A 15,844-nucleotide genomic window follows, 5' to 3' on the forward strand; every position below is an offset into this window, starting at 1 on the left:
TGAGAGGTACACCAGCACATAAAGACAAATCCCTCTGATGGCTGGGATCAGGTGACGGAACTGTTTTAGGTTAAATGTTATAAAAAAGTGGGAGTGTTAAAAATAAAGTAAGTGACCTGAGATTTTAGTTCATTTTGAAAATCTTAGTAATTGGCAAGAAATTGGTTATTTGTCTCCCTGAGCCTCATATAACCACAGGGAAAGAGAATCTTGAAACTAAGGGCTTATAAGTTATTTGCATATTACAATGGGGTCAAGGGGCGGGCACCATTTATGTCAAGATGGTCATCTCTGGTTGGCATGTGCAGGTTTATGGGTTGCATATTACCAGCTCCCCAGTGGTTACAGAATCAGAAGGGTTCAGTTAATAGTATAATCATTTATTCAATAAGACGCTTGTACAGTCACTGATAGTGGTGACTCAGTGCTGTGTAAAAGACACCCAGGCAGCAGCTGCTAGCGTACCATGATGTACAGCAGCACGTTTGGCTGCAGTAGCATGTGGATGCTGGGCAAGAGAGCTGCTTCAGCAAAGTAGCAGCAGCTGGTGACCTTGCAGACATGAGACTGATGTCAGCAGGCAGCAGACACATGCTCTAGGCAGCCAGCAGCTCTGGCACTCATTCAGGCTTGTGGCACACTGGTGTACAGGCCTGGTACCCAGGTTCTCGTGGAGATGTCCAGAGAGTGGACAAAGTCACCTGGGAAGTGGTCCCATTTTGGTGGCGCTGGCTCAAGTCTTGAAATCGTCAGCTCTACCAGTGGCTCACAGACCAGCAGTTAGTGGGCAATGTGGCTAGACATAGACAGAGCTGACCCACAGTGGACTGATGGCTAATGTGGAATATTTCTCAACATTGGCAACAGTTGAAGAAAAGGTACGGCTGGGGTCTGAGTGGGGAGTATTCAGAGAGGCACTGCCAAACTTTATGCAACAGAGGCCCACCTTCAATCACTTAGGGGACCAAGACAGCACTGAGGCACTCGGGTAGCTAGCTTGCCCGCTTCGCCATGGGTAATGAAGCCAGGAAGGAAGATTTGGTCCCCGAAATTACTGGCTGCTGCTATACGTGTGAATTGCTTAAAATGACATAGTACTGTTTGCACTGTTTTACACTCTTATTTCCAATTTCCATATTGGCTTTCTTTTCTTCCTTGCTCACTCTGTCACAAGTTGTATAGGAAGTGGTACACTGTTCAAATCTTAGGGGTTGCTCACTGGGTCTGTATTTAATGGGCTGGAAGTGTGGAAGAGCAGATGGTTCTTCACCGTCGATAGACATAGGTTACGCAAGTGAAGTACAGGATCGAGATGGTACACAGAGCAAAATGGTTCAAATGGCTTTGAGCACTATGGGACTTAATATCTATGGTCATCAGTCTAGTACCCAGAGATGAGATTCTTGTGCTGGTACCTGTTGTGGTACTGCTGAGTATGTCTGAACACTTACAGATGCACCACTTATGTGTGCCTGTAAGCTTGTTGAGAGAACAGAGTATGTTGGAATCCAATGGATTGTTCAGGCATGTCTGGTTCCTAGATGGCAGTATTTCGTGGGGATTAATGGATGCTTGCAGAAGTGGGTATGTCAGGTTCAGAGCCATAGCCCCAGTTGTTGTTGCTAGAAGCCAAAAGGTCGGTCCCAACATGTTGCACTTTGACCCATCCAACTGTATCCCACTGTTTGTAGCTTTGAACACCCCTCCTCATATCAAGTGGTAATGACAGCAACTCCGTTAATACCCAGTTAGGTACTGTCTTCTGGAAATATGGTCTTATTGCGAGGATGTCCCATTGACTTCCTTCCACACTGATCCCCCTAGAATCAACTCTATCTCACATGCCTGTGTGACAGTTTTGGCCACCATAACTTTTCTAATGCCACACCACGTGTCGACTGTGAGTTACACCCACTCCTAATTTTTCTTCTAAATCTATAATCAGAAAATACTTGGAGCTATACTTAGTTACCCTGCATTTATCTGACAAAAAAAAAACCATGACCCCACATCGTTGATAGTTTCTTGCAGAGAAGAAACAAATTCCCAAAATTACTATGCACCAGATACAGTTCAAATAAATGCACATTATAACATCTAAATTAACATCTCAAGCAAAATACACTCAAATAATAAGATGCCTGAACAGATTCTTCATCAAAGAAAGCACTTAATAAAACCAAAAATTTACAGTAAACTATCCCTTCCTTTTGCATCGGCTTAACATTAAGTCTGACCACATAGCACATAATGTTGCATACATTGTGCAGGCACAGTCTGCTGTACTTGTTGAACTGTTGTGTTTTAGGAAAAGTTGTAAAAAATATGTCAGTAAGCGACAAATGTGACAAAAATCAAATAATTATGGATGGTTGTTAAGAGAGAAGCAGTGAAAGAAACAGTTGTAGATGGAACTATTTCTGTTAGAGAGACTAGAAGTTCATGTGAAGCAGATATTTTTAATAACTAGTTTTTAAAAAATAGGTTAGAAAATTGGCCAAGAAGTTCAGAAGAGAAAGTATCCTGTAGAGTATAGTGTACTGAAGAAGCAGTACAGAGAAAATAGTGAACTGAAATGTTTCACAGTTTCTCATTCAAAATAAGGAATATCGTAACAACTTTCAAAAACAAAATAAAAAAACGTCATTTGCAGTTGGTATCATCTCCAACAAGACATTAAAAACTTGTGGCCTTGTAATAAGTAGTATTCTCAGTCACATGTTCAGTGGAAAGTAGTCCTATATACTGAATGTGGAGTGAGAATATGCAATCCACTGCATGTCATTACAACACTGCTAGCTTAGAAGTTGTGTCATTGGAAAGAAGGATGACGTAGTGAGCAAGAACAAGCCACAGTTGATACTCAACAGATGTGTCAATGGTTTTTGTCAAGTTGTAGTTACAATTATATTAAATTATTTTGATTTGGTTACACATGTGCCGTAGCCCCATTTTACAATGCTATTAGAAGATACATTTATTTACAGTACACTTTTTGAAAACAGGGCCATTGTCGGATAACATTTTAATCTGACCTAAGAATGAGTGTGTTTTTTAACATTTGGTTGTTTGGGAAGAGATTTTATTGAAATTACTGGATGTCTGTCTCATGCAGTTAATTTTAAATGTTTAGATTATCACATAAATTGGGTAGGTGAATTTAGCATTTTAAGAAGTTTTATTCTTAAGTTTAGAATGAATTTTGCTATCTAACTGATAATGAATCTTAGTTTGGACAACTAGCCATTTCTGCTCACTGTCTCGTCAGTCTTCAAAGTGAGTAATATTAGTCATCACTGGGATACACGTGTCCATCATGGATCTTCCAGTACAAATTTAACAGTTATGTCTAAATCACTCCACCCTGAGATGAGTTGCTACTCATAATTTGAATGAATGTCATTTCCTCTTCAAAGCTGTGGAGCAGTTGTTGGCAGTGACACATTATTTGCAGAGTCAATTGAAAAAGTAATTGAACATTTTTGCACAACATGAAACAACAAAGCGAATGACAACACTATCCATCTCAGCTCGCAAAGCAACCGCAGTGTTTTACGTAGCTGATGCCACATTTAGTACCCACAAAATTTTTATTTGAGTGATATGTGGTGCAGTGTTCTTAGAGGTTTTAGCAGTGTCTGATTTACATGTGAAATTTTCAAGGGAACTGGTGCAACATTGCAGAAAGTCAAATCAAAACACCTTTCAGCTGTCTACATTTTATTGAGCAACCAATTTTGCCAATATATTATGACATCTTCAGGCCCCATGCCCAACATGTAGGAAGATGGCCAACTCTGGCAGAGTCAAAATAGAGGCCAGAATTCCTACAATCATCAAGGTGTTTTGGTTGATAGTCTGTACTGATCAGCCGAGGTCCTACAACCATTTGTATAAAGATGAACATACAGAAACTTGGTGCAACGTTTGTCACAACTTTTGATCCCCCCAGGGGGTCCACAACTCTTTTGGGGACACGTGCGTAGCGAGCACGGACCCCGAGCTAATGTGGCCCTCCTTCCTTTCCGGGCTGCATACCTTCACTTTCCGCATCCTTCCCCGTCCCTCATCTTCGCCCCCCCCCCCCCCCCCCCCCCGCCTCTGGTTCTTTCCTTCCCTTTCTCCCCCTCTGGGAGTATGGTTTGTGCCTACATCCGGAGACGCCCGGACGCTCGAAACTGTTACAAATTCCTTGCTTTCAACACTTGCAAGTCTTCGTCCTTCCTCTGTCCTTCTCTTTTCCTTCCCTCTTCTCTTTGCCCTTTTCTCCGCTGCGGCGTTTGAGACCCCTCTTCTTTCCTTTCCCTTTCTCTTTTTTCCTCCCTGTGCGTGTCTGAAGGCCGACCCACGCACTTCCATGCGTAGCCGGTGACGGGGTAATGCGTAATTCCCCGCCCCGGGTAGACGGGTAGGACACGTACGTACCCCCTGGTAATGGCCAGGCCCAGGGAGGGGTGATTACCCGAGCTGATACCTTCCGAAAGTGCCGATTGGTCCCTCCGTCCGTTTGTCGGGAGGTGTGACCTGAGGTGTGAACAATCACCTAAGGCGGGAGTGCCCTCAGTGAGGGCCCCCACAAGGGAGGAGCGCGCCATCGGGGACGCCGGTAATCATGGGGGATTCTTCCGCAATGGTTTCCTCACCTTCCACTATGTCTGCTCACAAATGTAAGTTCACTGAGTCTCAGCCACAGACAGTTCTTCCATCGTTGCCACAGTTCCTTGTTGTTTCTCGGTCTGACGAAGGTCACGACTTCTCCACGGTCAACCCTTTCATTATTCAGAAAGGTGTCGACGCAATTGCAGGTCCTGTAAAGTCTTGTTCCAGATTACGGAATGGCACCCTGTTGTTAGAAACACACAGTGCCCTCCAGGCACAAAAATTGCTGCGTACTTCTCTGCTCCACACCTTCCCTGTCCGGGTGGAACCGCACCGTACCTTAAATTCCTCGCGTGGAGTTGTTTATACACGCTCCCTCGATGGACTGTCTGACGAAGAAATTCAGCACTACCTGTCTGACCAGGGCGTAACGGCTGTTCATAGAGTTACGAAAAGGGTTGACACGAACATCATTCCAACCCGCACTGTCTTCTTGACATTTGACAAAGTTCAACTCCCATCGAAAATCAAAGCAGGCTATGAGATAATTTCCGTTCGCCCTTACGTCCCAAACCCTACGCGTTGCTATCGATGTCAGTGGTTTAATCACACCAGCCAGTCCTGTTCCAATCCGGCCAAATGTGTTACGTGTGGCAAGGATGCCCATGAGGGTGCTTGTCCACCTCCATCCCCTCGCTGCATCAACTGTATGGGTGACCACGCTGCTTCCTCTCGAGATTGCCCCGTTTTTAAGGACGAAAAGCTCATCCAGGAAATTAGAGTGAAGGAAAAGGTGTCGACCTTTGCTGCTCGAAAATTATTCGCCAGTCGACAGCCCACCGTGCCTCAGACAGGCAAATACAGCACTGTCCTTGCTTCTCCTTGCCCAACAAAGGAGGCGGCCACGCAGACTCGCGACCTCACCTTTAGTGCCACGGTCATCAGATCGGCCAGCGCAAAGATCGCCCGATCAACCTCACCACTTTCGCCTGCCCACTCTATGGCTCACCCTTCGTCGAGTTCTGCTAAATCTCGAGCCCAAAAGTCAGACACCAAGTCTTCGAAAAAAGAGCATACTCGTGAAGAGTTTTTACGTACCGCAATTTCACAACAATCGGTTCCTCCTTCATCTAAACATCATACTTCCAAGAAGGCTACAAAGAAACACAGTTCCTCTCCTTCTCCGCGAAGGCGTGTCCCATCTACAGCGCCACCTGGCAGAAATCGCCCTCGGCCGTCTTCTGTGTCGCCGAGGCGCCCTGCTGGTGGCCGGTCAACCGGCCGATCGCTGGTGGCAGGAGCTGCTCCTGACCAACCTATGGATCAGGATCTTCTGCCTTCGGCTGAATGCCATTCCATGCTGTCGGTCGCAAGCTCTGAGCAGTCGTTGAGTTGACAGCACCCTTGGTCACAATCCTCCATTTTCCGTTCACCCGATGTCCATTATCCACTGGAATATCCGCGGCATTCGAGCCAATCGGGATGAATTGTCGATCCTCTTACGATCCTACTCGCCGGTCATCTTCTGTCTTCAGGAAACAAAGCTGCGTCCCCATGACCGCTTTGTTCTCCCTCATTTTCAGTCCGTCCGATATGACCTCCCCTCTGTTGAAGGCACTCCAGCCCATGGAGGACTAATGATTCTTCTCCATGATACTCTCCATTATCACCCAATCCTCTTAAACAGTTCCTTCCAAGCTGTCGCTGTCTGTCTTTCCCTTTCCGGATAAACGTTCTCTCTTTGTACTGTATACATTCCATCGTCCACACCAATGGCACGAGCTGATCTCCTTCATCTTCTTGGTCAGCTTCCACCCCCCTATTTGCTGGTTGGGGACTTCAATGCCCACCACCTGCTTTGGGGATCTCCACATCCTTGTCCACGTGGCTCCCTATTGCTAGACGTCTTCCACCAAGCGGATCTAGTTTGCCTCAACACTGGGGTCCCCACATTTTTGTCTGCCTCCACGACAAATTTATCTCATTTGGACCTTGCGATCGGTACTGTTCCGCTCGCTCGGCGCTTCGAATGGTTCGCCCTTGATGATACACACTCGAGTGACCACTTCCCATATGTCCTTAGACTGTAGCCTCAACTGCCATATAAGCGCCCGCGACGCTGGAAGTTTGCCCAAGCTGATTGGACACTTTTTTCGTCTCTAGCGACATTCGATGACCGTCGCTTTCCCAGCGTCGGCGATGAGGTCACACATATTACCGACGTTATTCTTACAGCTGTGGAACGTTCAATACCACGCACCTCCGAATTGCCCAGGCGCCCCCCAGTTCCTTGGTGGAATGAGGCATGCCGTGACGCAATACGTGAGCGGCGACGTGCTCTTCGCATTTTCCGTCACCATCCTACTTTGGCCAACTGTATCCGCTATAAGCAGCTCCGTGCGCAATGCCGTCGCGTCATCCGCGATAGCAAGAAGGCAAGCTGGAAATTCTTTATTAGCTCATTTAACACCTTCACTCCCTCCTCGGAAGTTTGGAGTCGGCTTAGATGGTTCTCAGGCGCGCCTAGTTTCTCCCCGGTCTCTGGGCTCACTGTTGCGCATGATACCTTAGTGGACCCCATCGCAATTTCTAACTCATTGGGTCAGCACTTTGCTGAGATTTCGAGCTCTTCAAATTACCCGCCAGCGTTTCTCCCGAAGAAACGTGCAGCGGAAGTGCGACATCTTGCTTTCTCCTCTCAAAATCACGAAAGCTACAATACTGTTTTCTCCATACAGGAACTCCAACATGCCCTCTCTTCTTCTCGCTCCTCCGCCACAGGACCGGATGGTATCCATGTCCAAATGTTGCTGCATTTATCAACCCATAGTCTGCGTTACCTCCTTCGCCTTTATAATCGAATTTGGACCGACAGTACTTTTCCCAGATGATGGCGGGAAGCTATCGTCGTTCCCGTTCCGAAACCTGGAAAGGACAAACATCTCCCCTCTAGCTATTGCCCCATTTCTCTCACGAGTAGTGTCTGTAAGGTTTTGGAGCGTATGGTGAATTACCGGTTAGCTTGGTGGCTGGAATCCCACAGTCTTTTAACACCTGCCCAATGCGGATTCCGAAAGCATCGTTCTGCAGTTGACCATCTTGTTGCTCTCTCCACTTATATCATGAACAATTTTCTCCGGAAACGGCAAACGGTAGCAGTATTTTTTGATCTGGAGAGAGCATACGATACCTGTTGGAGGACAGGCATCCTCCGCACACTGTTCTCTTGGGGCTTTCGAGGCCGGCTGCCCCTTTTTCTTCGCGAATTTATGGCAGAGCGCACATTTAGGGTGCGGGTGAACACTACTCTCCCCCGCACTTTCTCCCAAGAAAACGGGGTACCCCACGGCTCCGTGCTGAGTGTTGTACTGTTTGCCATCGCTATAAATCCAATTATGGATTGTCTCCTTCCTGATGTCTCGGGCTCCCTCTTTGTGGACGATTTTGCGATCTACTACAGCTCTCAACGGACCAGCCTTCTTGAACGACGTCTTCAAGGATGTCTCGATCGCCTCCACTCTTGGAGCATCGAAACCGGCTTCCGTTTCTCTCCCAGTAAGACCGTTTGTGTTAATTTTTGGCGACGTAAGGAGTTTCTTCCGCCCTCCTTACATCTAGGACCTGTCAACCTTCCGTTTTCAGACGTTGCTAAATTCTTGGGTCTTATGTTTGACAGAAAACTGTGCTGGTCCTCCCATGTTTCCTATCTTTCGGCTCTCTGTCTGCGATCCCTTAACACCCTCCGTGTCCTGAATGGTACCTCCTGGGGAGCGGACCGAGTGGTCCTTCTCCGCCTCTATCGCGCCTTAGTGCGCTCGAAATTGGATTATGGAAGCATAGTCTACTCCTCTGCTCGGCCGTCTATTCTTTTTCGACGCCTCCTTTGATGTAAGGTATGCAGGCCGCTCCTCCTCCCTACTACCCCCGGGAATCCGCTTCCGTCAGCTGCTCCATTCTCTTTCCTTCCGCTTTCCTAAAACCTTCTTGACAACTTGGGGTACAGCACCGCCTTGGCTCCGTCCCCGGATCTGCCTGCTCCATGACCTTTGTCGATTTCCCAAGGATGGTACCCCTACACTTGTTTATCATCGGGCATTTGCTGCTCTATGTGCACAAATGACGGACGCCACATTTATTTACACTGACGGCTCGAAAACATCGTTAGGTGTAGGGAGTGCCTATATTGTTGGCGACACCCCAAATCAATTTCGGCTTCCCGACCAGTGTTCGGTGTATACTGCGGAGCTTTACGCTGTTCTCCAGGCTGTCCACTACATCCGCCGCTATCTGTGGATACAGTACGTTATCTGCTCAGATTCTCTCAGCTCTCTCCTCAGTCTCCAAGCTCTTTATCCTGTGCACCCTCTGGTCCACCGGATTCAGGACTGTCTGCGCTTGCTCCACCTGGGGGGCGTCTCAGTGGCGTTCCTCTGGCTCCCGGGACACGTTGGTATCTGTGGAAATGAGGCGGCCGATATTGCAGCCAAGGCTGCAGTCTCTCTTCCTCGGCCAGCTATTCCATCGATTCCTTTCTGCGATCTATGGAGCGTTTTATGTCGTTGTGTTGTTCATTTATGGCACGCGCATTGGTCAACACTTCCCAATAATAAATTGCGGGAAGTGAAAGCTCTTCCTTGCACTTGGACTTCTTCCTCCCGAACGCGTCGTCGGGTGGAGGTAATTTTAACTAGACTCCGGATAGGGCACTGTCTTTTTAGCCATCGTCATCTTTTAAGCAGCGATCCTCCCCCACTCTGTCCCCACTGCTCTCAGCTGTGGACGGTAAGACACCTTTTAATTGAATGCTCCTATTTTAATCCATTACGCGCCCGTCTACAGCTATCGCCTGATCTATCGTCGATTTTAGCAGATAACACGTGCTCAGCCGACCGCGTTCTCCAGTTTATTAGTGCCAGTGAAATGACGTCAGTCATTTGAAGCTTTTTTTGGGGACAACCAACCCCTTTCTGTAGCGGATTTTTAAGCCTTCCTTCTGCTTTTAGTTTCTCCAATTTTATGACTTTGTTCCCATTGCTGCTGGTTTTCAATTTCGGTTTTTTTTACTGTTTCCTAAGTCACGGGCTGGGCGCTAATGACCATAGCAGTTTTGCGCCCCAAAAAAAAAAATATAAAAAAAAACTTTTGATGTTTTCTAAGAAGCTTTAGGAGGTAATGCCCTGGATTGAGCATAGTGTTGTGAATGATTCACCCATTTAAAATGAAGGATTCACCCAATTAAAAAGTAGTAGTCAATCAGTTGAAGGTGACCCTTGATCAAGAAGGCCCTATACTTCAACTGGTAACATTCACATTCATAAAAATTCATGATCCAGTGCAATGTCATTAAACTCTTAGAGAACTTAAAGAAGAGACTTGTTTCTTAGCTGGTTCACTTTCAAAACATGATGTGAGAAAATTGGATAAAAGAGACTGCAGTTGCACCAAGACTACTCTTGATTCTTTTTCTGCCTGCTGATTGAACTTAATCATTTCTTGTGTTCTGTATAAAAAAGATAGATGCCTTTCCTTTCCAAGCCACCTTGCTCATTGCACCTCATTCCATGTGACTTTCTCTTGCTTCCAAAATAGAAATCTGTGCTGAAAGATCACTGTTTTGCCACTAGTGATGACATTTATCAGAAGTCATATGCAAGGAAGGATCCAAGGACCTTCCATGACTGTGTGTGCATGGATAGAGGAGGGAATTAAGGGGAGTACTTTGAAGGAAACAAGAATTAAAATTTTGTATGTTATGTCAAATGTTATTATAAAGTCATTTATCTTTTGAACAGACATTGTACAATATCACATGAAGTAGAAACAGAGTAAGATGTAGTACTTAAATCGCTGGACCAGTATTTGGATAAAGCAAAGTTCCTGAACAAAGTTTTCTGTTATTTATATAAATCACTTCAGTTAAATGCTGGGTTGTTCCTACAACAAGACATCATCTTTAACGAACTAAGAGGGTGTTCTTTCACTAGCAGCCTTCATGTTAAGATACATTAAACTCCCTCTCTCCCTCCTGCCTACTGGCAAAGGTGGCATACTTGTATTCTGGAGGGTGATAGTTCAAACCCTGTCTGGTAATCCTGATCTAGGTCTTCCATAATTTCCCTAAATCGCTTAAGACAAATGCTGTGGTGGTCTGTTTGAAAGGGCACATTTGATTCCCTTCTCCATTCTGAGCTTACGTTCCATCTCTGATAATCTCGTTGTGCATGGGAAATTACACCCTGATCTTCCTGCCTTCCTTCGTCCCACCCTTTCTTGTAAGCAGATAATGTCATAAAGCATCGTACATATTGTAATGCGATTATTGTTCTTTTAGAAATTCTGTCACTGAATGGGCAACATTCATTCATTTTAATAATTTCATTTTTAGTGTTTCTTCATTTATGACATGCACAAAGTTGGTTGAGCAAATGAACTGTGTAGTTCTCTCTGTTATGATTAAGAGTTAAGTGTTTACATCTGAATGATTTATTTTTCATTTACAGAGACTGCAATAAACATCGGCTACTCGTGTCAGTTATTGACAGATGAGATGGCAGATACCTTCATTGTGGATGCCCATATCTATGATGAAGTGGAGACACAGCTTTTGAAATTCAAAGATACTGTGCAAAGCAGCACCAACCTTGTAGCTGGAGATAACAGCAACCATCATGCACCAGATGGGGTACAGCTGCAGAATCAAACATTGGCATTAGGCAATCGTCATCGTCAACCTGATAGTGCAGTCAGCGTGGTCACTTTCAGGTGGGACCGTCACAGGTTAGCGTAATTGACGACAGAGAGACTAGGCCTCGATGGAACTCGGAAAAGTTGATTCGACGTTCAGAAATCATTTCACTGCTTGACTGTGCATATGGCTGCCGAATTAGTGTCTGTTTGTGAGATCTCGTGGAAACTGTGTCCGTATTAGTGTATATCAGCACTGCTTCTTTTAATCTGCTTTTTAATGGCAATTTAACTGCACAAGCTGGAGTATCTCTCTTCCTATGCATGTTTTGTTTGTTAGTTTGCAGGAAAATTTGTCTTAATAGTTTCAGCATGTTAACTCATGTTGCAAAAAGCATGTTATGAGCAGAATAGTCAATTAACAGCACACTATATCTTAGTAGCTAGTTACAGTGTTACAGTTGTTCCTTTGCATAAGAAAATTAGCTGTGTGACATTCAGTGGAACTGGCAATATATGAGGAACAGAACTGACAAAGTTAGAAATATTGCCATGAGAATGAGTAAAAGCTATTCGTAAACATTATTTTAATAATTGCAGTGAAGGGGGGAAGATAATCGTCAAGAGGTAACAAGAGTTTCATGACAAACTTTAAAATGATAAGGGGAGGGGGATATTCGTTTATGTTTTGATCACTGTTGAATGTGTTGTTTGTATTCATTTCACTTTGCAGGGATATTCAGCAAAATAACAAATTACAGAATGAAAAAAAGGAAGAGAATGATATTAGAGTACTTATTTACTGAGTCCTGCACTTCAATCAATTGTAGCATTAGGGATAAGTGAAAAAACAGAGATTTCGTTACATTTGAATTTGTAGATTCTTCATCATGAGCAAATTCCAGTGGGCATCTGTACTGAGAGGCTTAACCCTGTCTTATCACTTCCATAGTGGGACTTCATAATCACTGCAAACTTTGTCTTGCTGTCTCTGTGCTGTTTGCGGTCTTTGTTTATGACTTTTGCCCATGAGAGAGAAACGGTCATATTGAAAAGCTAGAGAATTGTGGTCTTTCATGGAACAATGTGACACTGTGGGTAGCACATTGGACTTGCATTAAGGATGACAATGGTTCAGATCCATATGTGGTCACCCATATTTTAGTTTTCCACAATTTCCCTAAATCTCTCAAGGCAAATGCTGGAGTGGTTCCTTTGAAAGGGCTTGGCCGATTCCCTTCTCCAGCCTTGCAGCATTTAGAGCTTATGCCCTACCTGTAATGACCTCAATGTTGAGAGTGTGTTAAATCCTAATCTTCCTTCCTTCCTGTCATTTGGTTCATAGCATTGCTTTGATAAGCCATTTTCAGTGAGTGATGAGTAACTTCTTACTTCGTCTTTGTCATTCCGTAATGACTATTATCAGTAATACTTTAATGACATTTTTTGGTGTTGCCCTATTTCATTGAAGTAACATATTCACCTTTAACTGGCCATTAATTCTGTGTTGCAGGAAAACAGGATAGGTTAGCATTTACTTTTATTATAATTTTGGAACCTGTGTGGTATATGTCCAATGAGAAATAACAGATAACCAGAAATAAAATTAAAATTTAAATGTTCATTTAATGTTGAGCCTTGTGCAACAATATATTTTAATGAAGGTTAGTAACATTTTGAAGGATTTATTCTGCATCCAGTTGTGTATCATGGCCCTAATATAGTTACTGCAGATATATTTAAATATGCTTTACTGAAAAAGTAAAGTTGTCTTGTATGTGGTGACCATGATAGTGTGGATTATCTTTCCTCACTCAACAGAATTTACTGAAGCTGACGTATTCGTCACGAGAGAAATTGGCAACTTTAGTGATATTTAGAACAGTTTCAAAATATCATGATTTTTCAGTCCCATTTGCACATTTTTGTAAGATATGACTAATTTCGATCTCCCTGGATCATCTTCAGATCTTTGTAGTTACATCAGCAACCTGTTGTGCCTGTATTGAAACTACACGTCAGACTAGAATGCAATGGAATTGTGCCTTATGAAGCTCTATCTCAAAGTCAGTCAGTTGACCATCATTACTGTCCAAACATTTTGAAAAGGTTGTGTGAGAAAATGTGAAAAAGAAGACTACAGTTGTTGCATAACAGCTCCTTGTTCCTTGACAGTGACAACATGCCTCCACCACTTAGATTTCATAATTTGCAAATTTTGTACCAGAAATCAGATGACTGTCCTCTAATCACTCTACTACTTGTGACTTTGTTGTTTCCAGAGTTAATATGAGTGCAGAAAAGGTGCTGTTTAGACACCACCCGTAATATTAATGACAACTGTGATGAGAGGATTGGGGTACTTTGAAGCAGTAAACATTAGCAAGTAAAATAAGTGGTGTTTATAAAAATGTAGCTTATTTTTGAACAGACCTCATATATAGCAGTTAACAGCTGATATACTGGGATTTTTCAGTAGTAGAAATTAATTTATAGATGGACTTTCTTGCAAACATAATAAAATAAATAGTTTGAATAATAACTGATAATCGGACTAGCCTCATACTTGGGGACTGAGTATAGGGAGCAGATGTGGGAATCGTACATCACCATACGAGACAAGGTCATAGCGTTTTGCCGTTGCCTTCTTGTGACCTGTTATGAAGTGAAGTGTCGCGTGTATCTGTGTTGAATGTGTGACTGATAAGTGCTTGTATAGTGTAGTGTTGGGTTTATGTTGTTTTGGATGACGGTAAGGGAGAGGGTGAAATCCAGTGCCGGCACATATCCTGTTCCTCTCAAATATCTCAAAGGTGGCCGCCGAGCTAAATGACCTCATCTGATTGGTGATTCACCATCAGTGTCACATACATTTCATGAGGCACTGTGGAGAAGTTTGGAATTTAATCCATGACTTTGCACAAAGACTGTTGATTGGGAACTTTATGTAACCACCTCTCAACCCTTTGCTGTCCAGATACTGGATGTGAAAATTTTTCACCATTGGGATTAGAACTGGCTTACATCAGTGTGTAGCTAGACTGCATAGGCATGCTTTAGCAACCTCAACTATGAAGATGTATACAGATAATAGATAACATAAAAACTGACAAATTGCCTGTTGGCTTCTTTCTCGGGTTGTTCGGTCGACGTTCGTCTGATGATTTTTGTGACGTTTCACCAGCAAAAGTGGCTGGCATTGTCAGAGTTTCACATTCCATTGCTGGTGGTGGACAGGAGCTGAGCTTGTGGCTGCAGACTATTTATACCTGGCATGCCAATGTCCAAAGGCTTCTCTGCAGTCATTTCCAGTGTGGTTCTCCTCTTGCTACCTGCAACGGTCATTCACTGCAAAACGGCAAGCCAGGATCCATTTACCTTGAGGCTTTCTTTTTCTTGTTGAAGCTGTTCTCGTGTTTGTGTATTTCTATAGCTTCTCTGAACAAGCAGGTGTGATAACACTTCTCTACAGCCAGAACTCCCATGTCAGTGAACTTTACTGTGTGGGTGGTCTCGCACAGTTTGTGCTCTGCGACAGCTGATTTCTCCACCTGCCCCAACTTGCAATGTTGCTTGTATTCTTTGATCCTGGTGGCATTGATTGATTGTCCAGTCATTAAAACATAACTTTTATGCTTGTCCATGGTATGCAGTATATTCCCGACATTGCAAGTGGGGTCCCTTTTCTCCTTTGCCGATCTAAGACATTCTCTGATCTTCTTTGTCGGTTTGTAAATAGTCTTTATTCCGTGTTTGCGCAATATATGGCCGATTCTGTCCATCACTCTGAGAATGTATGGCAAAACTGCCGTAACTGACATTCCTTTTTCTCAAGTGTTACTTTGCGTGCCTTTTCTCTGGATCAGGTGGTGGTTTGATAGTTTGTGCAGGTATTGGTCCATATTTGTCAGTTTTTGATACTTGGTGTGTCCCGGGTTTTCACCATCCCTTGTGACCAGCACATCTAGAAAGGGTAGTTTTTTGTCCTTTCCTACTTCCATGGTGAATTTTATGTTGGCATGGAGGCTGTTCAAGTGTCTTAAGAAGTCTCCGAGCTGTTCCTCACCATGATTCCACACAATGAAGGTACCATCGATGTATCGTGTATCACACCTTAGGCTTATGAGGTGCCAAGTCAAGTGCCTGTGCTTCAGAATGTTCCATAAAAAAAGTTGCCCACCAATGGACTAAGAGGACTACCTATGGTTTCGCCTTCCAGCTGTTTGTGGAAGTTGCCATTCCATGTAAAATAGCTCGTGGTGAGACAGGCATGAAAGAGCTTTGTGATGTCTTATGGGGAAAATGGAACCGATGTGCTCCAGAATGTCACTGAGTGGCACTTCAGTAAACAAAGAAACATCATCAGAGCTGAGCAGTATGTTATTTGGTGCAATTTTTTGTTTCTTCAGCTTCCCAACAGAATGTCCTGAGTCCTTTATGAATGTCCTTTATGCAGCTGGAGCAGAAAGCTTAGTGTTCTGTCAGTTTGTGTGTCGATGAGCCAGGAGCACTAACACTTGGTCTTAGTGGAACATTATTCTTATGGATCTTAGGTAATCCA

General features: G+C 44.0%; 1 protein-coding gene across 3 annotated transcripts in view; it reads left to right on the forward strand.

The window, feature by feature from the left end:
• The window catches only part of LOC126198433 (phospholipid-transporting ATPase ID), an 896,650-nt gene that overhangs the window by 784,341 nt on the left and 96,465 nt on the right, over window positions 1-15,844 (forward strand). For 2 of the 3 annotated variants that reach the window (XM_049934743.1, XM_049934741.1), the window contains one exon: window positions 11,100-11,376. In XM_049934743.1, the coding sequence (XP_049790700.1) occupies window positions 11,100-11,376 (277 nt within the window). The remainder of the gene's footprint in view (window positions 1-11,099; window positions 11,377-15,844) is intronic. The other variant, XM_049934742.1, reaches the window with a different exon arrangement.

Source organism: Schistocerca nitens, chromosome 8 (assembly GCF_023898315.1).
Source record: "Schistocerca nitens isolate TAMUIC-IGC-003100 chromosome 8, iqSchNite1.1, whole genome shotgun sequence".
In the NCBI taxonomy this organism is placed as follows: Eukaryota; Metazoa; Arthropoda; class Insecta; order Orthoptera; family Acrididae; genus Schistocerca; species Schistocerca nitens.